Source organism: Aethalodelphis obliquidens, unplaced genomic scaffold, assembly GCF_003676395.1.
Source record: "Aethalodelphis obliquidens isolate GAN/ISIS:26980383/991018 unplaced genomic scaffold, ASM367639v1 scaffold30, whole genome shotgun sequence".
Lineage (NCBI taxonomy): Eukaryota > Metazoa > Chordata > Mammalia > Artiodactyla > Delphinidae > Aethalodelphis > Aethalodelphis obliquidens.
This window is the reverse complement of record NW_020837974.1, coordinates 7,963,428-7,987,972: the sequence shown is the minus strand read 5'-3', so window position 1 is coordinate 7,987,972 and position 24,545 is coordinate 7,963,428. Positions and strand designations below refer to the sequence as shown.

The 24,545-nt window shown below is 53.0% G+C and overlaps 1 protein-coding gene across 11 annotated transcripts in view; it reads right to left on the bottom strand.

Annotated features, from left to right (window-relative positions):
• The window catches only part of CUX1 (cut like homeobox 1), a 372,932-nt gene that overhangs the window by 16,156 nt on the left and 332,231 nt on the right, over nucleotides 1–24,545 (bottom strand). For 7 of the 11 annotated variants that reach the window (XM_027126061.1, XM_027126065.1, XM_027126060.1 and 4 more), the window contains 3 exons: nucleotides 22,585–22,773; nucleotides 16,226–16,490; nucleotides 1,387–11,040 (listed from right to left, as the gene is read on the bottom strand). The exons of the other annotated variants lie outside the window; for them this stretch is intronic. In XM_027126061.1, coding sequence (XP_026981862.1) covers nucleotides 10,338–11,040; nucleotides 16,226–16,490; nucleotides 22,585–22,773 — 1,157 coding nt within the window. In that variant the 3' untranslated portion in view covers nucleotides 1,387–10,337. Of the gene's footprint in view, nucleotides 1–1,386; nucleotides 11,041–16,225; nucleotides 16,491–22,584; nucleotides 22,774–24,545 lie in introns of those variants that run through there. 11 annotated transcript variants of the gene reach the window in all.

Here is a 24,545-nt window from a genome sequence, read left to right as displayed (position 1 = left end):
TGCATCAAATAAGGCACATAATTTTGCCCAGAGCCACTTAACCAGAGAGAAAGGAGAAAGGCCGCGCACAGGGAGGCGGAACGCTCTGCCTCCGTGCGGGCAGCACCCGACTGCAGTCAGAGCGTGAAATCTCGCTTGTTCTTCTGCCTCTGGAGCTGCCCGTTTACAAAAACAAGAGTCAGTCCTGCAAAACCATGTGCAACTGCCGTTCTGCTTAATTAAATCTCACGGCAAAAGCACTTGGGGAGATCTTCTGGGTAAAAGGAGTTTGTGCTAAGTGCTTTTTTTTTTTTTACATTATATCTTTTAATTTAGTTAAAGGGTCTTTAAAAAGTGGGGGTGTGCCTCAACTAGAAACAGAAAAGGTTCCCAGCGAGGTTTAAGTTTCTCAGCGCCAACCTGGGAGAGCCTTACTGGTTTTATGCCAACTTCTCCCATGGAGGGTGGGTGGGCAGACATTCGGGGACAGCTCTACACTTCCACACCCGAGTGACGGGTTGAGACAGGGGCTGCTGGGAGCCCCTAGTGCGGGTGGGAGACTCTCCCTGCTCTGGGGTCTCCTATGGAGGGGAAATTGAGTCTCGTTTAGCTCACGGTTCTGTATCACGTGTGGCAGCTTCACATGCTGAAACCTACACATCAAGGCGCAACGAACTAATATACCCCCTCCACCCCCCGCACCAGTCATACATTGGTAAGGATGGCAATGCTTTTCCAATCCTGTAAATCTCGAGACGAGAAGCCTCCTCGGTCACAAGCGCATAGCAGCCAACTCTGCAGGGCTCTCCCACCTCCAGCCCCGAGCACTGGCTGGAGAGGCCCTTTCTCAGGAGCCGATCATGCTGGAAGCCCACAAGACATGGTTCCTGCCTCCGTCTTCCCACCCATTCGCCTGTATTCACAGGTGCCCTGAGTTTGTCCTTCTTCACATCACAGGAGTCAGGGACGAAGCAAGAGACCCCACAGAGCAGGCTGAGGCCAGGCCGCCGGCGCCACACCCTACACGGTCGCCCGCCATTCCTGGTCCTGTGAGACTCGCGATGGTACCCCCATTTCACAGACAAGGAGGCGGCTGCCAGGAGGGCCAGCGCTTCAAAGGTACCCGAACGGTAAGGGCGACACAACAGCAAGCAGCGATGCAGGCCGCGACGGGGCACGTCACCGTGTGCCCAGACGGCGACCTGAGGACCGCAGGGCCTGCTGGTCCCCAGATCCCCGCGCATCCTTCCCCCGGCCCAGGTTCCGGCCGACGCCTGCCCCGACGCCACACGCCCCAGGAAGCACGGGAAGGCGATTCTCGAGGTGCCCTTTGGACCCCAAATCAAAGTGTTTGCTGCTCCTCCTCAGGCCAGAGCCCTTTAAATAAAAACGACCCACACGTTCTTGTGTTTGTATAAAAGATATTTACTTCAATTATCACACCTACGGTGCTAGTGAATAATAATAATACATGGTGTGAGTTTCATACAGTGATATTGCTTCTCCATATCATATAGGGACCGTTGTACAGTGCTGAGAACAAACATCGTATGGCTAACCAAAGACAGAAGGGACAACGCCCAGGGGCCGACGGGTGCCTCCCCCCACCCCCATGCCAGGCGGATCAACTTTTGACTTACCGTGTCGAAAACAAATAGCAGAAATAAAATGTTACTAGAGATGGCTCACAGCAACACAACAGAGACCTTCTCAAAGCTATTTGTACAAAAATGATGGTTTTTTTTTTTTTTTTTTTTTTTTGGTCAATCGGGTCGTTGTGAGGATTAAAAAAAAAAGTCTGTGATTGTGAGTATGAACAAATGAGCTCTAAAAACATCTAAGACTTAGTGCATTACAGAAAATATAAAATACTGCTAAAATGTAAGACACCACAAGACACGGGGTGCGGGGGGGAAGCTGAGCTTATTAGGAGTCATCTGGAAGAGGCCCGCCGTGCGGCCGGCCGTCCTGTGCTGTGTTAGTTAGTAGTCTGGGCAGGAGCGTGGCCACCCGCTCTCATGGCAAGTAGTTTATTGCACAATCGCAAAGAGCTAGGTCTTACTCAGTGGAAAGGGACGTGGGGGACACCGCGTTTTCTTTTGCTTTTTCCCACTTTTATTTTATAACAAGCTATCCGCAAATGCTTTTGGAAGTTTGAACGAAACCTCATGCCTCCAAACTGCACAGCATTTTCTGAGGGGGTCTCAGAGGGTGGGACATGAGATGCCCGTTTTTCCGAGGAGGCAGAAAACGGTTTGAGAGTGAGTGAGAGAGAGAGAGAGAGAGAGAGAGAGAGAGAAATGCATAGACTACTTGGAGGGAAATGAAAACCCTTTGGCGGGGGAGGGATGGGGGCCGTTATTTCATCAGAGGGCTTTCTTTCAAAGAGACAAGGACAGAAGCAGGACCCCAAATGACGTCAGAGGAGGGAAAGTCACGGCACGGAGAGTGAGTCGGCGGTCGGTGGGCCCTTTGGGAGCCCCACCTTGGCCTCCACCACCAGTCCCACTGCACCCCAACACCCGATGAGCAAGCAACTGGGTGTCTTGCTGGCTGTGCCTCTAGCCACAGAAAGCTGTGCCCCTGGTCCAAACTTCCTCCGCACTTGACCACGTGAAAGGGGATAAGGGACTCCACCCCACCCCCCTGGGGTGGGTCCTTAAGCCGCAGCCGGACTAGGAAACACGGTTGTTCCTCAAGAAGGTTCTGACCAACTTTGCAGGCAAGGAAAACAACAACAACAGAAACAAAAGCCAACCGAAACCTGTCAGCCCATGTGAGCCTTGCCGGAAACCTCTCTCACCCGAAGTCAGGCTCGACCAGGCCGCCGCACCCGCTCTGCCCGGGGCTCCTGAAACGTCATGAACCCAGAAGTCTGACCAGAGGCTCTAGGAGGCTTTGGGGAACTGAGCTTTGCTTTTTCTAAGTCTCCTCTATAGCTCCTCACGCAAGCGTCCTTCAACCCGCGTTTCCTTACATGGGTACATTTTTTTTTGTTGTTCATCAACTCTCTCATTTTGAAAAGTTAGACGTGTGGAGACCACCAGTGTTTGGGTGGCTGCCCTGGAGACAGATGTCTGATTCTGCTGGAGAAGCCCCCGCTGGCCACCCCCCCCGCATCTTCAGACCCTTGGGTTCTTTGGGGCGGGGGAGGGCAGGGGGCAGAAGACGGTAACCACTGGAGTGATAGCAAAAAGCATTTATGACAACAACAACGACACAAAATAACAATATACTCCTGGTAAGTACTTAAAGGACTAACCTAATAATAAATAGAAGAGGCTAGAAATAATTTTTTTTTTTTTCTCAAGGAAACATCCTTTTATAATTATCCTCACGCACGCTGGCGGGTCAGTAGCAATCCATCTCAACAAGAAAAGGTTAAGTGCTGGAAGGGATAGCTGTGGTCTCACACTGGGGAAGGTTCTCAGCTGCTGAGTCACAGACCCCCTCCGCCCGCCCTGCCACCCAGCCAGTTCTGGTGGGTGCCCGTGGGCCCTACACGCCTAGCTTGGCGGTCAGCAAGAGGCAAGCTGAGATGGGGGTGGGGGGGATGCCGGGGAGGCCCGTTTTCCCTTCAGTTCATGAACACACGGAACTACAGTGGACAAACTTGTCCTACTCCTCCACAACCTGAATCGCCCTGGTCTAAAGCTTACTTTGAGTTCATTTGGTGTGCAACACGTTACCTCTTAAAAATGAAGAAAAGTGATTTCTATTGCACAGAGCTTTCACACATAGTCATCTATTTAAGTGCTTTCTGTTTAAAGCAAAGTAGGCAAAAAAAAAAAAAAAAAAAAAAGAGAGAGAGAGAGAAAAGAACAAAAAAAGGAAAACGAAAAGGAGAAAAAAGGGAACCAGAAAACAAAAGTAGCCCCGTGCCACTTCAATGCATCTCGCTGACTGGTGTCTGGTTTCACCAACGGAAGTCCCAATGCTTCCGTACACACTGTGCTTCTGATTATTCTCCATAGGGATGTAGCCATGACATTGGGATATAAGGCACCTTTCCTTTCTGATCACAGAAAGCTTGATTCATAGCATATAGCATATTTTGTGGTAGAGATGAAAGCCTAAACACTACAGAAATTACAGTAACACAGACTCTACACTATTGGATAAGCTAAAATGATCCATGAAAAGCAACTCAGAGCTATTTTAGATGTTGAATGGAGGGGATGGAAGTGCGCATTTATGCCTAGCCTAATGTCTTTCTCTCACTAGCCTTTTTTTTTTTTTTTAAGGTCCTTCACCTACAATGCCCAACTTTTAAAATTAGCATTTTGGAGGAGACTAGGCGCTTTGGAAATGTCTTGTTAAAGCTAAATGTCACTTCATCCAAAAATGAAAATGGGGAGGATGCCACTGACAGCGTGGACACAGTCTCTTTGGAGGGAAGGTGGTGACGGAAGGGGTGGTAGCAGGGCCTGGGCTGGTGGGGGCAGTTCCTGCGATGGGACAGACGGTGGTGGTGATGGTGGTGGGGAATTGCATGTCCTTCTTCCCAGGGATGAGGCTCCCAGGCTGCTAGGGCAGGGCAGACTCCAGGGCAGGGCTCATTTTATGCTCAGCTCGGCACTGCCCACGCCCCTTCCTCTGCCACCTCGATCAGCCCCGAGTGCTCTGGCCTCGGTTTTCTGCACATCTCTAAGGGTCTCAAAGCCTTGATCTTTTTGGAACTTTAACTTGCTTTCCCTTCGTTTCCCGGTAGTTTTCATCTACCAAAAGGCAGCGACGGATGGGAATGGGAATGAACATTGCCAAACTGGACCATCCTCTTAGCAAGCAGGTGTGCTGGCCGGACCGACATTCAGTGCACTGGGGAAACAGACGTACAGCATGTTGGAGTCCCAGGCCATCACCTTGACACTTAGGGCAGGAGCTCTGCCTCGGGGGTCACAAAGGCTACCCTAACGCCATCAAGGCCCAAACGAGACCGCAGCAGCAGCCGGGGGATTTCTAAATGTAAGCTCCTCCTGGCGAGCGCTTCCAAGTTCTTTCCATCAGAACACTCTGGCCACCACACCTAACCAGCAGCCCTAGGAGCTGGTTTTCTTCAGCACGGGGCGGAAACTGGCCTATTCTCTGGGGAAGAAAGGGTCACGTGACTGAAGACTGGGCATGAGGGCTGGAGAAGGCCGTATTCTCTCCTGTCCTTCAGAAGATTCCCACGGAGGTGCTGAAACGATAACCTCCCAGTGCCAGAGACAACAGAGCTCCCCGAGGCCAAGTGGGAATCCTGGGGAAGTGACCTCACGTGGCCATGGAGGGGCAGCCCAGGGCAAGGGAAATGGCTGTGACGGATCTTAACAGCTGACCAGGAATGGACAGAGTGCAGAGGCGGCCAAAGGCAAGGCCCTCTGAGGCCCGAGACGGCCCCTGCCTGCAAAGGAAACAGCTGTGAGAGCTTCAGGAACAGGTGGAAGCCACGAGGAGAGTCCCCGTGCCTCACAGAGAACAGCTGTCTGTCCGTGTTGTGCAAGAGGGAAGCCGCCTGGACTCACGGACGCCATGCCTCTAGGTTTTCCCTTCCCGGATCCCACTTGCCACACGCTTCTGAGGGGTGAGGGGTGAGATCGAGTGGGAGCATGGTTAGTGAGGTAGAAGGGGACACATGAGTGTGACAACAAAGGACATCAGGGAGGGAGCCACACCTCCAGGCTGAAGGGGCGCGGCCACCAGCCCACCACGCTGGCCAGGACCTCGCCCTGCTCTACCCCCTCCCTCCACGCAGCTGGCTTACTGGCCTCAGAGAGGAGCAGCTTGGGACGGCTAAGGACAGACTCTTGTTTTCACAGGCTCGTCGAGAGGTGCCTGCCACAGTGCATTTAAGGCAAAGGCTACTGTCCCCAAGTTCAAGACCTAGTAAATCACCATCGCTCTTTCACTCTGTGCTCATCCCTGAAGGATGGCCCGTTATGCTCCCCCTGGCTCCTCTGCTATTTTCAGGGAGGTTTGTTTTCCTACAATCAGAGGAATGAAAAACATTGCATAGAAAGTCAATAGAGTTCATTGATCACCCCTGCATGTAAGGACATGAATTCAGGGAGAACAAAGAAACCCAGGCCAACTTTAGCCGGAAAGGCACCTGCCTGCGGACAGAGCTGTCCGGTGACTCTCGTCCCGACCTCTTAGGGCACGACTGCTGGGTGATCTGAGGGTAGTTAGCTGATGCCAGAGCTTGCGTACAACCTGCCCTCTGCTTGGTCTGCTCAGGGCTGTGGGCTGATGTGGCCCCAGGCATGGAGGCGTTCGGGTGTTTCCTTCCTCCTGGAGCTGGCGGCTGGGCCTGGGGCTGGCTGGGGAGGGTCTCTCGCAGCCAGAGGGAGAACAGACGCACACTTAACCCAAAGCTCCGTCGTACTGTGGGTCGGGACCAACAACCAGCGTATCTGGCTTTTAAACGGGGGGGAAAACAAAGAGGCCCACAGGAGGGAGGTGAGCAGGGAGGCATTTGTGCTTTGGAAGTTCAGGGAAACTGTCCCAGGGAGGCCATGAACTCTCATCTTTTTGCCTCGGTCACTTTCCCAGACGTAGTGGCCATGGTTTGAGAGTAGTCATACAAGATCCTGGCATTTCCTGGAGACTTCTCCCCAGTCTGCTGACCGTAAGCCACCTTGTGTCGTGACGTTCTTTGGGAAGGTAGGCTCTGAGGAAAACCGAGTTAGAGCTAGATGGCTGCGGTAACCCTTCCTAAAGAAGGGCGGTCTGGTAGACAGAGATCACAGACAACCGCAGGGCTGGGACAGAACCCACACCCCTTCCACCTCAGACACCACAGGAGAACGTGGGCGGGAACCAAGGGTCGAGAGGCTGAACGTGAACACTGATTGTATGCGGAGCCTCCACTCAGCCAGCTAAGTAATGGCAAAAACCTTAACTTACGAACACTGCCTTCAATTAACAAAAAGAAGCCATTTAAAATGGTATAATGGAGCTTGTAATTAAGTGTTAGTGTTTTATACGAAACCGTTTTCCCCAGAGGAGAGGTACAAATCAGCTTTTTAAACTGATGGAGCGGAAAGAGGAAGAGGTCGGCTGCCTGTGGGAGCTACTGCTTGGAACGCCAGCCAGCTGAAGATAAAGCCCACGGAGAGGATGCTGTTCAAGGCACTTGAATATTGCTTCTCAAGATGAAAGATCAACCCTTGGACTCAGAATGAGGGGCGCAAAGAGGAGGGGGACACTCCCCCCCGCCAGGTTTCTGTTATTTAGTGGCAGCTCTTAAAGGTATTATAGTGACAGCTTAACACAAGAGATCATAGTGTTGGGATCGCAATCAAAAAAAAAAAAAAATAAAATAAATAGAGAAAAAATACAAACATGGAGCTGCAAGCAAAATTTAACCAACTGATTGTATCGAGCACCCAGATGTAAGCCTGGCAAAAAAGATAGAATGGAAATCAACAATAACCTAGTTTAAAAACAAAGAAACGACAACAAAAATGACTAAATTGCCTGAAAGAGCCAAAGCGGCTGTTTTAGACGGTACTATTTGGCCACTAGGATGGACAGATTTATACTTTTTCAATTTCCTCAGATGTCACACCTTAGCAGGTAACAGTCATGCCTTTAAGACGAAAACACTACCCTAGCATCCCTGTTAACGCCCTGCTTTTCGTTCTAATGAAAATCAGGCATCTGGAGATTGAGCGCACGTGGTGGCCGCATCCCTCCGCGAGGTTTTCGTGGAGAGGGCCACACAGTGCCGTCAGGGGCTCTGCTGCCTGCTGTCCTGAGGGTCACGAATGCAAACTCGCTCTTCTCACCGCACCTGGATTCAGCCAGATGTGAATCCGTTTTCCCCTTAAGCTCCTCCATGTTGAATTCTCTGCTCACCGAACCAGATTTCAAGTTCAGAGATGATATGCAACCATCAAAAGACAAACGGCCTGCCTCCCAGCCTCCTAGAGCCTTCTGCAACCTTCTTATTCATGAAAAGGCATAGTCTTTAGTGTAGTGACTCTTAAGCTTGTGAAAACTTGAACTAAGTGCTGCAGTTGCAGGTTAAAAGACTGTAAATGAAATACATAATTTCTAAAACATCATGCAAGAAATGTGGTTTCACATCTTACAGTCAAAGTCCTACAAGTTAATTAATACAAGCACACTGAGGTGTAATAGCGGGAGCATACCTTTAAAATTAGAACTCCCTCCCACCCCCCCAAATCAAAAAAAGGTAATATTAATTAAACTTAAGAAATAATGAATGCACCATTAAAATGTCATCCAAAGATGTTGACCTAAGACAAAGGTTTCAATGATACACAATACGGTCAAAAAGGTTTCAATCAGTAATATACAGTATGACAACTACATCTTGTAAATTATACCCAATACTGCCGGCAGTCTATCCCGCTAAAGAATATTTGCCCCTCTCATCCCTTCCTAACAATCAGATAATAAAATACAGCACCTATAAATAAGCAAAAAAAAATATATATATATACCGAAATCATCTATTGTTAGTTTAAAGATATGGCAATAAAGGAGTCTAAATTAGCAAACTTGTAGAAGCCATAACTGATAAAACAGCTTATTGAAAAAAGGTGGCAGTAATGCACTCTATGTGTGCACAGGTACTTAAGAAAATACACAGACGTATAAAATTGCACACACGCACACACGCACACTCTCATCCACCTCTGTTCTCACGCATATACACATAGACGACAGGAGGAATCAGAGACAAGTTAGACTTTTGATTTGTACTTAGACTGCCCTAAACTGTGCATAAAAGAACGTTCCAAGAGGCAAAATGAATGGAGGGCCAACGGTCTGGTCTGGAAGTGAAGAGCATCAGCGTTTTGGTGTGAGTTTGGGCCATCTCTACGGGGGTGGGAGCCGAGCCCAGACTGCCACGTTCTCTCTTCTGCAGGGAAGGAAGGAGGCTTCCCACGACGTCAACAGTCATCAGTGCTTGTGGTGGGAAGAAAGGGAAGGAGGGAGGGAGGGAGGGAGGGAGGGGAGAGAGAGAGAGAGAGAGAAAGAGAGAAAGGGAGGGAAGGAAGGAGGGAGGGAGGGAGGGGGAGGGGGGAGAGAGAGAAAGAGAGAGATCGAGAGAGCGCGTGTGCGCATGCGCAAGCCCTGCCCAGGCCCAGGGAGCGGCGTCCCCTGGTGGGGCTCAGTCCATCAGGTGCCCGGGAGAGTGGTGTGAGGTGCGGTGCCTTCTGTGTCGTGGAAAGACTGCTGCCTACGAGGGGCCCTGTGTGGCCCCAGATCTGCCTGCGGCGACCTTCGCGGCCTACTCTTTCCTCCTTTCCTTCAACGCTCGTACGTGTGCAGGACGCACTAACACAGACGTAAGACACCATAAATTAAACAAAATGAACGGGTACATGCTACAGTTCTAACTTGTCTCCTACACCTCCGAGATATGAGGTCTGATCAGCGTGCTCTGCGGTTAGAGGTTAAAAAGCAGATTATAAAATACCTAGATTCGGATCTTTTCTTTTTGTCCTGATTTGGCCTAGAATGGAGTGTATTGAACAAACCCTGGTCAGCAAAAGCCCAGAGTCAGTTAAAGCTATGGATCAATGTGCACTACGTGTCAGGATTCTATTCACGCACGAGAAAACACTACGTCAGCTACCACAAAATCAGAGAGTTTCCTGATGTGACTTTTCTTTTTGTTAAAAAATATGTGAAGTAAATGTGTTTTACTTTAATTCAAAGTTTCAAAGGAGAAGATTCTTTGCTTGAAAATATTTAGGAATCCAAACTAGTGTGTTTAGAGTCGGTTTGACTGTGCAATCTCTTAGTGGCAACTGAACAGCTACAAAAACTTTCTTTTTAAATTTTTCTGAAAAATCCCCCCCCCTTTTTTTCCTGGTTTAAGAAGATAATAGTGTATTATCGCTCTGAAGCCATTAGATGGCAGATAAAAAGCCCCCTTTTAATATGTGGGTTTGATTTTTTTTTTTTTTAAAGCCCACACGAAAGAGGAGGGCGCAAGGCAAAGCTGTAAGAGTTATTCCAGAACCTGTGGAAATCACTTAGGGCAATAAAAAAAACACTTCAGGGTACAAAAAAGCTCGACTACACATTTCCGTTTTCTTCCTTGAAAACACGACATAGATTGGGCTTAATGCTCCTTTGTTTTCTATATGCACCTTGGCCTATGGCGATTTTGCCCTGTGGCCCGCAGGGCGGTAAGTGCGCAACAAGGTCCAGGCCGCGGAGTCGGCGCCCCCCCTCCTGCCCGGCCCGGTTCGGCCCGGCTCGGCCAGACTTGGCTCGACTCGGCCCAGCTCGGCTCGACTAGGCCCAGCTCGGCCCGACTCTGCCCTGCCCGGTCAGGCGCGGCCCGGCTCGGCCAGACTCGGCCCGGCTCGGCGGGACGGGCGGGCGGCGCCCTCTCAGAACTCCCATTCGATGGGCTCCTCCCGGCTGGCGGCCTTCTCCAGGCGGTGGATTATGCTGTTCAAGTTCGCGGCCTTCTTCTTCCTCAAGGGGTTGTCTCGCGAGTCCCTGGCGCCCGCTGCCTCCGGGAGGCCGAAGAGGCTCTGCAGCGAGCTGGGCCTGCGGGCGGCCGCGGGCGCGCTGGTGCTTGGCAAAGCGGAACTCCTGTCGGCGCCGTCCCGGGCCCTGCACGGGCCCTCCCCCGGCGGGGCGGCTGAGGTAGCGGCGTCCTCCCCGGCCGCGGGCGCGGCGGCGGCGGGGTTTGGCACGGGCCCCGGGCCGTCCGCGGGGCCCTCGGGCGGCGGCGGTGGCGCCTGGGGCCGGCTCTCGTCGGTGGCGGCGTCCGGGGCCGGGGTCCCCGAGGGCGGCGGCTCCGCTTTCTCCGCCGGCCGCGGCGCCTCCTCCCGCTCCTCCGGGGCCGCGGCTGCGGCCGCCTCGGCCGGCCCTCCTCCCTGAGACTTGGCGGCGGCCGCGGGGCCGCCCGACTCTTCGGCATCCGCGGCGCCCGGGCCCTCGGCGGCCTCCACGCCGTCGCAGCTGTCGCCCTCCGAGCTGGGCGCTGCCCGGCCGCTCCGGGCCGACGGCGAGTCGCTGGCCCCGGCCTGGCCCTGGCTCCCGGCCTGAATCTCCTCAATAAACAGTTCTCTGCGGATCCGAGACCTACGAGACACAAGCAGGGGGGCGCCATGAGGGGGCCGCCGCGCACGGGCGCTCTGCGCCCCTTCCCTTGCGGCCTGAGCCTCCTGCCATCTGCGCCCCGACGCCCTCTCTCCATCCACCGCACCGCATCTCACACTCCCACCCGCCGAACAGCCATTGAGGCCCCTGTGGGCCCCAGAGCAGAGCAGGGCCCGCTCCTGGGCGGCCCCTCTTTAAAGCCGCCCCGCCCTTCCCAGCCAGGAGCCAGCAAAGACCCCGCGGTTTCCTAAACTCGGTGCCTCTGCGTAACCTGTCCCTTGGCTGGCACGCCAGTCCCCTCTTCACAAGGATGGAGCGCCAGCGTTACTTATTTAATGGCACGGTTCCTCCACCTCCGTGCCAGTCGACCTCCAACCAGGCTGGGAATGGCGAGGTCCCATTCTTAGCACACCCCAGGCTAGCATGGTGCTTGGTGTACAGTGATCAAGGGCGACTGAATTCATATGTGGAAGGAGAGCATGAATGATAACCAGTGCTTCCTCATCTGGACTTTGTGACAGAGAACCAATTACTAGACGGCGCCCAAAGTGAAAATCTTCAGTGTCCCGCTCTGAGCCACGGGCCAGGCAGGGCCTCTGGTCAAGGCTGAGGCGGGATTCTGACAAATTATGTATTTCAACTAACTCCCTCGTCTAAAAGAAAACCAGGAAAGGGTCATTTCTGATCAAGCAGGAAGGAGACCAAATAACGTGCTCCAACGCACCAAGCATGTTTTAATCAAGCTGAGTTCAGCCTACGGTGGAAAGTGTGCTTCACTGTTTTGTGGGGTCTGGAGGAAACAGCTACAGAAGGGCCCTGGCCTTCCCTGTTTCTTTTTTTTTTTTTTGCGGTACGCGGGCCTCTCACTGTTGTGGCCTCTCCGGCTGCGGAGCACAGGCTCCGGACGGGCAGGCTCAGCGGCCATGGTTCACGGGCCCAGCCGCTCTGCGGCATGTGGGATCCTCCCGGACCGGGGCACGAACCCGCGTCCCCTGCATCGGCAGGTGGACTCCCAACCGCTGCGCCACCAGGGACGGCCTGGCCTTCCCTGTTTTGGAGCCTTTGTGACGTGATGAAAGGGCTGTTGTTAAGTCTGTTTTGTCTTGTGTTGGAATTTCTCTTCCCATCACGCTCACAGTACTGGGCTCAATCAGAAGTCTCCCTAGGTGTTTCTTCCAAAGAGCTGAAAGAGCCTCTGATCGTGAGCCAACTGTTCGTGGAAAAGCATCTTCAGGGAAATGAGCACCAAGCCCAGTGTCCTGCAGAGACTGGGCCTGCAGAAAGCCCTGGGGTTAGGCATACACGAAGATATTTTATACGGCGCCTATAACTCAATAAAGGTAACATTCTTTGAGAACCCACGATACGCCAGCTCCTGTGCTGGACGTAGGGAGGCTGGGGCCAGGGAGAATCCGGCTGTCGTTGAGTCCAGTATATCAGAACTCTGGTCACGGTTATCTGCTACATAGTTTTTTGCTCCACGCATAGGGTGAGCTCTGACCCTTGTCCTGAAGATGATTCCTGAGCCAGAGCTACCCGGGTGAGATCCTGAGGCCCCCCAGAAGTTCCCAGGGATAACGGAAGACTTTTCTCCTTCCCTTGGGTGCCCTTGGGAGCCCGTGAAATGGCAGCTCCCATAAACGGGTTCCTGGGCACTTTGCTGGGAGGGCGAACCTGCTCTTTACTGGCTTTTATGCCCTTTGGCAGCCAGAAATGCCCATTCCACCCTGGTTACGGAGGTGGGAGGCTAGCCGGGCAGCTGAGGGTTTGGTCCCATCCAGGCCACAGGCCTACCCTGGACTAACTGAGTCTCAGGGGCAGCCTGGCCCGGCTTGGGGAACAGGCCTTTTGGAACCAGGCAAAACCTGGGTTTGAAATCTGGCTTGTCACTCCCTAGCCGGGCAACTTGGGCAAGTTCCTTAACCTTTATGAGCTTCAGTTTCCTTAGCAGAAAAATATGGAGAATAGTGTCTTCCCTGCAGAGATGTTACAATTAAATATTGATGTATACTACAGGACACAAAGTAGACCAAAAAAAAAAAAAAAAGAAAAGTAAAAGAAAAAAAAAAAGGAACTATTCTTCTGTTCTTACCATCTAGCTGCCTTTTCAACGACAAAGTCCCCGTTGTAAGCACTGAGGCTGAGACAGAAGGGCTGAGGGAGGAAAGGGACAACTTCATGCCCAGGGCCTGGGATCCAGGCTGCCACCCTCGCTGGCTCGGCTAACGTGTATAATAACCTTTCTCTGTAGAACGGGGCTGGCAGCAAGCACTGAATTCGACTGCTGATCAGAGGAAGTGATGAGATAACATCTACAAAGCTCTTGGCCTGGTGCCTGGCACATGTTATACGCTCAGCAGATACGAGACGTCATCCTTCTTAGCCTAGATTTGTCTCCATGTCCCTGAGGAGGATTATCTTCTGGTCTAGAAAGATCAGGTCCCAGAAACAAATCTGCTTTTCAGACACACGTCATGCAAGGCTGACAGGACGCCATGGCTTTTAGGGCTTGGAAGAGTTTCTTCTAATGGACCTGTTCTTCTGCAGGAGACCAGGTGTCCTGTGCTGTGTTGCTCTGAAATTCCTGGGTAAATGGTCACCCTAGAGTACTTCTAAGTTCCTTAGGGTGAAAGGATAAGAGGAAGTAAAGTTTTATTTTATTTTTTTGATGGGGGCAAAAATCGACCCCAAACATTACGAAGGGTTCCAGTGGCGCAGTAAAAAATAAGTCAACTTCTGTTTAACTCCTGTGGAAAGAACCTAAGAAACTGCCCTCTCGCTTAGGAATTAGAACGCGTTCAGCGCACGTGTGCTGAGTGCTACTGCGTGCTCGTCCTTGTGTGAAGCTCTGAGGGATGTACCAGGTAAGCTGGTCTAGTCTAAGCATTTAAGCGGAAGAGCTAAAGCCACGGAGAGAGTGCTCGCTCAGCTGGAATCTCTGCTCTGCACTCTTCCTTTGGGTGACCTTAGGCAAGGGACTGCAATTCTTTGGGCTTTATGCCAGTTCTGAATGACCTGGTGTCGCTTCTCATCCAGCCTATTTTGTGGCTTATAAAATTCTTCTCTAGTTCAGTTCTTTTTTCAAGACTCTGCCGTATCATACCTCTTCCAGGATATTCCATCCAGATCTCTGCAGGGGAAACTCACCTCTGCCCTCGGTTATGCCACTTGACTTCCCAGCCTGCTTTGTTGTGGAGTACGTTTGACAGAAAGCATTTATTGTGCACCCATCTACTCCAGGTCCGGACCTGAGCTCATGGCTAGCTTTTGAGGTTCTGCTGCTATTCTTCCCATCCCCCGCTCCTCTCTTTATAGCTGAACTTGCTTAAATGCTCAAGTGAGGCATCTCCACAATGGCCAGCTGGCACTACTGTGGTGGTCAGGAGGCCAGCTGGGAAACGTGGAGGGCACGTGCCCTGGCCAGGAGGCAGCGACTGCCACTCGACTGAGGCCTGTAGGGGGATCTGGAAAAAAAAAAAAGGTGGCCCCAGCAGGGCCAGGGGCAATGGCTTTGGAGATGTTTTGTGCGACTGGTAGCACCTTTACCCAGATACTCAGCCATCTACGGCTCCCGGCACCCCTGTCCAGGGTTACGATTCTTGCATTAAAATGGACATAACTCGCAGAAGACTCAAAAGTACACGTTCAAACGCACCTTTGTGTCTAGAAAGTGAAAGGACACCTGGCAAGGAGAGGCTCGGGTGAGCTTCTGCCCACGTTTCCATTCACTAGCCTTCACGGCACTTTAGTTTACTACTTTGGAGGTTTCCTTCCGTGCAGAGGGTGCTCTCCGTTATTGTAACTGCTGACCTTACTCTGCCTCTGTTTTCATCTGATTGGTAAGTTTAGGATGATAAGCTAGCCATGCTCAGCTCATGTACTTTGTCTTCTTGGGGGCCAGCCTACACACGGGGAGGCCTGCGGGGGCCAGTGGGGCCGTGACGGATAAACTGGCCTGGTTTTCAGGGTCAGGGAGCAAGGCTGTTGGGCTCTCACACTAAGCTACATCTGCTAACGTGGCCTTCATCAGCAATAAAGGTATTATTTTGGCTCCCATCTAATAGTTAAAAATTTTCCAATTTGTTCAGAACCTGGGAACAATTGTGCCCTGTCAGAAGCTCCAGCAGAGCCTATCCGATGAGGCAGGCCCCAGTTTGAGACACAACTCCTCCCTCTAGCCCCTGACTGTCTGTGATCTTCTGTTACCTGCCACTTACTTCAGGTGACGAACCATGAGGGCTCCGCCTGCACTGGTTATACATGTGTACTTGTCGCCTTGGTATAACCAGGAGCACCTACCCCAGTTCTGCTGAGCCCTAGGGAAAATGATGTCTTGATGGGAACTAGCGATCGAGATGGCCACATACGAGGCATTAAACAGGCAGGAACTTCCATCAGGCCACTGAGAATTCTTGGTTTCTAGCAGTAGGGAGTCTTGGTTTTAGCAGTGATCGTCAATTCATTATCTGTCAGTGGACCTCCATTATCTAATCCAAACATTTTACCCCAGTCCTTTGTTCTAGAGGAGAGCACTGGGCCCTTCCCTCCTCAGGTAAGTTATTTAACCCCTCTGCGCTTTATGTTTTCATCTATAAAACGTGGAAAAAACTGTATCTCTTACACAGTTGTGAGGATCAAGTGATACAGTGCTGGTTACAACACATAGCTCAGTGTCTGTAGACCTAGTAGATGCTCAATAAATCTTCATTAACTCATGACTTTCCCAGAAGAAAGGGTCTTACACTACCTAATTGATTTAATTACAAAACTAATCAAACTAATTTGGAAAACAATACTGTAAAAGACCCTGAGAAAGCGTTAAAAAAATCACCAAATACACGGTCACTACTGTGGAACCATGAATGACTACACTCTCCCTTTTTAAATGATAGCCCTGAGAGATTTTTGTTCTGGTCTCTAACCATATGACCCTACGTCTTTGGGGTTTAAAACGCCAATACGAATAAGAAGCCAATTAACTGACCAAGCACCAAGTTATGAGTCCCCAGAACATCGTCCCTGTGCACGGTGATCAGCCAGTGTCTGCAGTGCCCGTCAGCCTCTTCCCGAGGGCTGAACGCGCGTCCTCTAAGCTGCAGCTGACTTACTGGCTGAACGCGCGTCCTCTAAGCTGCAGCTGACCTACTGGGTGAGAGCAGGGCCGTACCTGTAATTGTGGAACCAGTTGATGACGGTGCTGGTTTTCAAGTTGAGCTGGGTGGCGAGTTCCTCGATGGTTTTTGGTGACGGGTATGGCTTTTGCTGATACGCTCGTTTCAGAGCTTCCTTCTCCTCGGGAGCCAGCACCACTCGGGGTTTCTTCAGCTGGTGCTGGGGCTGGGGGCTGGCGCCCTGGCTGTAGTCGATGCCAGTGGAGGGGGGCTCGCAGGGCTGGCTGTCGCTGACCGAGCTGTGCCGCCGCTTCATGTAGGCTGAGGGGGGGAGAGGAGGCAGACTGAGGGGCAGAACCAGCGGGGAGACCCGCCCCGGCCCCGGCCCGCCACTACGCGGTACGCCCTCCGCCCTCCACTCCCAGACACTGCCGTGTGGACTGTGGCAGCTCCCTGCTCTTCTGAGAGCATCTCGAAACACCTGGGCTAGAACCATTCTGAAACCGAACACACACTCATCGAGGACCTGCTCTGTCGTGACGTGAGGTCCCCGTCTGTCCCTGCGTGACCCATGGTTTAGTGGGGACACAGAGAAGTACACAGATAGGTGACCCCAGTCAGGTGTGATAAGGGAGGCAAGCGTGGGGCGCCACGGAGGTGGGCGCTGAGGGAGAGTACTCAGCTCAGCCTGGGGAGGGGGCCGGGGAGGCTTCCTGGGAGACATGGTGATTATAAACTGAATCTTGAAGGACAAAGGGATTAACTAGAAAAACTAGGCAGCGAAGTGAAGATGGTAGGAGGCTGCTCCAGAAAGCGGGAATGGTGTGTGCAAAGACACACACAGAGGCACGAAACAGCACGGTCAAAGTGTGGTGTGTGTGTGTGTGTGTGTGTGCGTGCGCACGCGCGTGCACATGGGGTGTGGGGTGTGGTGGAGTTGTTGGACCTAAAGGTGGAGAGATGGGCGGCCAGGGTAGGCCACAAGTTTGGACATTACCTAGAAAGCAGTGGGAAGAGACGAAAAGATTTTAATGAGGCGAATGATGTGATCAGCTCTCTGTTTCTTAAAGGCTGCCTTGGCGACAGCTCGGAGGGTGGAGTGGGAAGGACTGGAAGGAAGGAGCCCAGTCGGGAGGAAAGAAGAATAAAGATTTGCACCAAGGCAGTGGTGATGGGGCCGGAGAAAAGCAGACAGATGGCGGAGCTGTGAGGGGTGGGACTGACAGGACGTGGTGGCTGACTCGGCAAGGGACCAGAGTGAGCGGCGCTGAGGACGGCCCCCTGGGCTCAGGTGTGGGAGGTGAGGTGCGTGCTGGTGTCACTGGGCTGGGTATCACAGAAGGAGCAGATTAAAGGGAGAAGATGATGGTTCGTCTTGGAAACGTGGAGTTTGAGGGGTCTCTGGGTCACCCACGTCAAGATGTTCTGTAGGCAGTTGGAAAGACAGGTGTTAAGCTCAGAAGAATGGTCCGGGCTAGAGAGAGGAACTTGGAACCACTAGAACAGAACTTGTAGTTAAGTCAGCGACCTTGATGAAAAAGAGCAAGGCCGAGAATGGAATCCTGGAAAAGCCCCACATGCAGAGGGTACCCCAGGAAGCAGGAGCCGTGAAGGATACAGAGACGGGAGGCAAACCAGGAGACAGCGGTGTGAGGAAGGGATGAGTGAGCAGTGAGGGTCCCTGTGTCAGTGCTGCAGAAAGGAAGGTCCAACAAGCACCCAGGATGTCCTGGGTGCTTAGACATTAGGAGGTAACTGGAGGCCTCGGTGAGCAGATACAGCGGAGCTGTGGGAGCAGAAGCCAGACTGCAGTGGACTTAATAGTGAACAGGAGGTGAGAAAGTGGAGGTAGTGGGCAGGAGTTACTATTCTAAGAAGCCTAACTGTAAAAGAAAAGTGAGAGACAGGATGGCTTCTAGAAGGGAAGTCCCAGGTCGAGGGTGGCCCTTTAAAGATGAGAGAGAGCTGATGTTTCCAAGCTGATGGGGGAGAAGACAGAGAGAGCTGGGGCTACAGGTGAGGGAGGAGACGGCCACCGGAGGCGCATGAGGTGGGTCCTGAATACAGGAGCAGGAGGCGGGGACATACAGACACATTTATAGGGACTGAGGTGGGGAGAGTTGACGGCCTTGGTTTTCTTTATGAAGTAGGAAGGCAGGAGGAGAGGTGATCTGAAGAGATGGAAATGGAGTCTTGAGACAGGTCGGTGAGAAATGGTGGTGGGGATGGAGGGGGTGATGGCGGGGGTGGGGAGAAGCACAGAGGACCCTACTGAAACCGGAGATACAAATCTGAGGCGGCACCGACCCGCGTAGGTCCCAGACGCCAAGGAGGTTGGGTGAAGAAGACGGGCAGGGCGCTAAGTCAAGGCTGGGATTTGCAGGGGGATGAGGAATGAAAAGGTGTGCGATAGAGTATCATGGCCAGAGAGTACCAAAGTGGGGATCAGGGCGGGGGGTGGTGTTCTGGGGAAGGAGAGAAGGGCAGCAGAGGGCAAGCTGCTGGGGGAAAGCCTGGGAGGGGATATCCAGGCTCTGGAGGCCATCTGGGGTCAGGTGGGATGAACGGAGAAACGTGGAAAGGTGGACGGACAGTGGAATGTGGTCAGTGACGGGGCACCTGAACTCAGGCTTCAAGAGGTAGAGTAGTTGTGGGCGAGGATGCAATTTGGGGAATCAGGGGTTGAGGAGGTCAAAGAACTTGAGGCCTGGGTGCTGCACAGGTCAGATGGGTCTTAAAATTCCCCTGGATGAGGCAGGACATGGGCGTGGAGGGAGGCGCTGATCCAGGGGCCACAGTCTTGAGAAAACGTAGACAGCGAGCAGGAGGTCGGCGGATGGAGGTGGGAAGGGCCTTCGAGAAAACCTGCTGGACCGAGCTTGGAGGAGGCTCCTAACCCAGGAGTGGAGGAGCGGCCAGAGCAGGGCTCAGAGGTCAGGAAATGAGTGGCCTGGAGGGCAGAGCGGCTGGCGCGAGGGGAGGACGTGTGCTGTTCACGTGTCTTTTTACTGTGGAATAAGGGTTAGGAGCGGTGGGCAGCGGGCTGAGACGAGGCTCAGGGACTCAGGGGCGACTGTCACCTGGGGATGTGCTGAGTGGGCTGTGAGGGAAATGGGGGGTGATTCCCGGGAGATATTTGCTCTACCAGTGCTACGTGTGCTTCGTCTGCTCCTTTCTGTTGTTACGTGTCATTAATCACCAGCTACGCTTCAACTTAAAAACCATTTGGACTTCTTGAGCAAACGAATAATCCACAGAGGTCATTCTAGTGAACTAATTTGGAATACGGTCTGAAAATTCCTCAAAACTTCTTACAACTGACGAAAGTTGAGAAACAGTGTTATTTAACTCCAATGGCACGGAGTAATAAGAGCAGTGTGTGTCAGCAGGGGCAGACATTGGTCATCTAGTTCTCACAGTTACCCTACGGGAGACAGACCGGTATCATTCCTACTTACAGGCGGAAAAACTGAAGCCTAAGAGTTCAGTGATTCACCTGAGGTCACACGGCTAGTGAGTGACAGAACTGAGGTTGACCTAAGTCTGCTCTGGGAAGCACTGCCGGCCCTGTGCAGCCAGATGGTGGCCAGCCCCGCTCCCCGCCTCCGCCCTGCCCCGCCACGGCACGGGAGCGGGGCCCGGGGCTGTGTCCACGGGAGCCGAGGGAAGTCAGGGAGACACACTTCAGCAGCACTGACATGTGGGTCTCAAATGTCTCAGAAGACTATCAGGGTCCACCTGTAGCCTCCGGGGAGGGGAGCCCAGCCCCCGAGCTAGCTGAGGCTGCGTGTGTGTGTCTCCACGTGCTTGGAACTGTGTGAACAGGTAGGTTCAGGGCTATCTCGTGAAGGGAACAGAAAGCAGAGGGCGGACTAGGGTAGAGAAAGAGATTTACAAGAACGAAAGAAAGGAGAACAATAAAAGATTTGCGCTAAAGGGAGAAGCAGCAAAAGCTTTACGGAAGAGGAGGAAGTGCAGCACACGTGGGAATCGTACAGTCTGCATTGCCTGCTGCAGAATTTTTAACGTAGGCTAGACTGGGGGGCAAAGCTTATTTTCATCTATTTTAAAGGGATACAAATTATTTTAATAACTCTCATTTAGTGAGCGCTTATATGTGCTGGTTGTTATACTAGGTACATTCTAATCCTTACAACTGGAAAAAGCATTACGTCCATTTTACAGATGCAGCAACTTAGACTAGGGAGTTACTTAACATGCCATTTTATGATTAGAACTCAGACAGAATTGAGAAGATGATCTTCTCCCCCTAAAATGAATGTGGTGAAGAGTCAAGAGGCTACAAAGAAATGAGCCTGGTCTGTCCAGCCAGCCCCCTCGCGCTGGGCGGGTGACCGATCGTCTATGGAGATCACAGGAAGTGCTGTGCCCTGGGTCACCCGCTGTTGTGTCTGAGGGGTCAGATGCCTTGGCCTCCCGCGGGGGCTGGTTATGAGCATCCCTACCAGTGAGAGTTGACGGGGGCCCTGCAGCTGCTCAGGGACTTTGGGATGTGAGGAGGGGCCTGGGCCCCAGTGAGACAGTAACTCTTCTGTGACACAAGATGGCGCCCAGAGCCTGTGCAGGAGGGAGTGGAGGCCTAGGAAGCCCCCAGAGATCTATTTGTGGAGGCTGAGGTCCTTTCCTGCTGGCCCAGGAGCAGCACAGCAGGGAGTGGTCCGGCCAGGGCCTGAGCACAGGAGGCGGCTTCGAGAGGGATGCCTTCTGACAGAGCAGCAGCTCCAGAGCCGCGTGGGGCTCTTGTTGAAAGTGTGATGGACGTACTAGGTTCATGATACCATTCTCTCTGCTTTTATGTCTGAAATTTCCCATGATAAAAAGTCACAAAGTTTTGCGTGTGTGTGTGTGTGTGTGTGTGTGTGTGTGTGTGTGTGTGTGAGACGTGGCACCAGGCCTCTGGAGCCTGCAGCACTGCCGGCAGCTGCCTGGAGCTGCCCACGGCTGCAGCCTGTGTCAGAGCCTTGGTCTGCAGCCTGAGGGCGGGCAGGGCAGGAGCCCCCCGGAGGGCCCCGGCTGGCGTGGCAGCCGCTGTCTGGGCACGTGGTCCCGGCGTGGCAGGCACTCGGCCCAGGGCAGCAGAACACATGCATATCTGAGAGCACTGGCTGTGAAGCCTAACAGCCCACGTTTAGATTCCTGCTTAGGCCAGCTTGAAGTCAGGTAAGTTTCGTGATGCCAGAGCCCCGTTTTCCCTGGATAATAACATCTCTACCGGATGGAGTTTTGTGGGCTGAGTGAAGTCTCAGCACAGCGTCTGCAAATAGGAGGCACTCTGAAACTAGAAGTCTCTAGAGCAGAGACTCTCCCTCCCCCTAGGAGCCCAGCCCGCTCCCCGGTTGGGTGAGGACAGTGGTGCCCGGCTGGAGGTGAGCAGCACACGCCCCCGGTGAACTCAGAGGGTACGAGCCTGGCTCCACCCGCCCCCGGCTCAGGCGCGCTGGCCGTGGGGCCGCGCACAGTCACGCGGGTGGTTGTGATGCCCGCTCTTTGGTGAGGTCCCCTGCAGAAGCTGAGGAAGGGGGGCGGTCACAGCTGCCTACGGCCAGACCAGCAGCTGCTGCCCACTCTTCCACACCTAAGGGATTCAGCAGCCACCAGGTGAGCTCGCAGCATTAAAGGCGACCCAGGACTGTCCCCTCCAAGGGGAGGACTCAATGACGAGGGGCGGCACGTGCAGTGCAAACCAGGACACGGAGCAGGTGTCACTTCCTGCCACCGAGGAAATCCCTCAGGGTTTCTCCTGTGTCGTAACCTGCAGCAGAACGCTGCTCAGCATTTGAGAGGGCTCAGGGTGTGTCTGGAGAAGAGAGCTGCTCTTAGCTCTCTAGGAGGTCGTATCCTCTGCAGCCCCAGAGACCATAACGTAACGGCAAGAGAGAGGTCTGTCCTGGCAGGAATTTGCTCTGCTGTTCTCCGGGCTGGGTGACCTCCAAGGAGGCACCTAACTTCTCTGAACCAGAGACTTCTTATTTACAAATGCATTTTTCAACCACCTCTTTGTGGAAGCCCTGCCATGTGGTACTCGTGCGATGAAGTGTTTTAATACCCCACCCATCCAACAAAACAAAAGACAACAAAGGAGCCACCACCATGTGGCCTTATTCTCCTGAAGAAGAAAAAGGTACACTGGTCGCCAGGGTGACTGAGGAATGATCACAGTGCCCCCCAGGGCTAAATGCCTGTGGGCTCAGGCTGCTGGGCAGAAAAAGCCACAAATCTTCCCAGTCCTTTTCGGTCCTCATCGGTGGATGACCGTCAGAAGACCCTTCACCCTGCCTTACAGTCCCCTGGGCATGGACCAGTGTGCCTCCTCAGCTCGGTGTGAAGGCTTTAAAAGCAACAGCGCGTTTATAAATGAGAAAGCGATTGGCTGGGGCAGGCGGCAGGGAGTTACCTTTCTTTTCCATCCGTTTCATGTCCATCAGCTTCTCCACGTTGTTGGGGTCGTTCAGCCACAGCTGCATCCGCACAAAGGGCTCCCGCCCCTTCAGACTGAGCTTGTGCCAGGGCTTTGGGCGAGCCAGGAGGTCGGAGACGGAGCCTTGGGTGAGCCCTAGGATGGTCTCCCCAAACAAGCGCTGACCTAGAGAGAGAACACGACCAAGAGTGATGTCACTGCCGAGCCCCAGGGATCTGGCGGAAGAAGCATGTGTCAGGTTAAAATCAGAAATGGGGGTTCGAGACCCACAGTCTGATCAGCTGGGTCCTGGCTCAGAGGGAGCACTTTGTAGAAGCACTTCCTCAACCAGACTGGTACCAGACTCCACTGGTGATGGAGTCAGTATTACTCTTGCGTTCTAGCTACACACAAGGTTTCTCTCAAAAAAGCCTCTGGGCTTCGGATGAACCGAGGCCTGGAGGACACCTGCGGCTTTTATCAGAGGTGGTTAATCCCAAATCCGAGCTCGGGAAGTTGAGCAGCTCATGGGGAGACCTTCCTTTTACAGCCTCAAACCACAGGGCCGTCTGCACTGGCTCCCTTCACGATTAGTGAGGTTACCAGGTCCTGCTGAGAAAACAGGCCACTTGACCCAAGGTCACAGCAGGAAAGAGAAGAAGAAAGAGCTCCTCAGCTTTATTTTCCTGAAAAGCAGGCCATTTCCAACTCTAAAGTCTGTGCCCGCAGTTCAAGCAGCCCGCTCCCCAGGCTGATCAGAGGCTACTGCGCTCTGGAGAGCACAGCGCCGTTAGGTCTGCAATGTTCGTCGGAGGCTTAGAAAGAAAATGTCTCTTCTCTGAGAGCCATTCAGCTGCCAGTGAAGAGCGGCCACCACTTTTTTTTTTTTTTTTTTGCGGTACGCGGGCCTCTCACTGTCGTGGCCTCGCCCGTTGCGGAGCACAGGCTCCGGACGCGCAGGCTCAGCGGCCACGGCTCACGGGCCCAGCCGCTCCGCGGCATGTGGGATCTTCCCGGACTGGGGCACGAACCCGTGTCCCCTGCATCGGCAGGTGGACTCTCAACCACTGCGCCACCAGGGAAGCCCCCACCACTTTTAAAGGTACGCACGAGAACCAGGCACAACCTGAAGGCCTGGACGGGAGGACTTAAATGAACAGGACTGCTAGTGGAAGTGGAGACCGGGATCAGAGGCCAGTGTCTGGTACCATAAAGCCTATGGATCACGACACCGGCTCTGCCTCTTAGTGCAGGGGGACCGTGGACGACCGGCTTGTTCCCCCCCGCGGCTCACGTCCTCCATCTGTGAGAGGGAAACACCCCCAGCTGCGCTCACAGCAGTTACAAGAGCACTGCCTCGTAAGAAGCGGGACTCTAAGCAAAAGTTTACTGTACGGAAAGCTTTGGATTTGAGAAGTGAAGTTTTTCTGATATCAGTCATTTTAACTGAGATATACATTTACTGATTTTGGTAAACCTGTGGTCTCTCTGCTTTTTACACTCTCAGTTTAACCTATAAACACATCCTAGGTCCTTACCATTTTGTCGTTGCGGTAGTTTCCAACAAACTTCACCTAATTCTAACCTGGCAAGTGAATCTCATTTCATTCCAAGGAGCTTGTTATGTTCAGGAAAGCGATATATTTGAACAGCTAGTTACTGTTTGCTTGACCCACCCAGCTGCATGGGGCGGGGGGCGGAAATCAAGAGGTTATTCTTAGAAAATTATCTGTATTACTTCTAGAGGTTTCACAGCAGTGGCTCTCAATCATTTTTGAGTCCCAGACATATTTGAGAGCCTGAAGAAAGCTACTGGCCCTCACCCTTTAAAATGTGTGCAAAGGGCTTCCCTGGTGGCGCAGTGGTTGGGAGTCCGCCTGTCGATGCAGGGGACACGGGTTCGTGCCCCGCTCCGGGAAGATCCCACGTGCCGCGGAGCGGCTGGGCCCGTGAGCCAT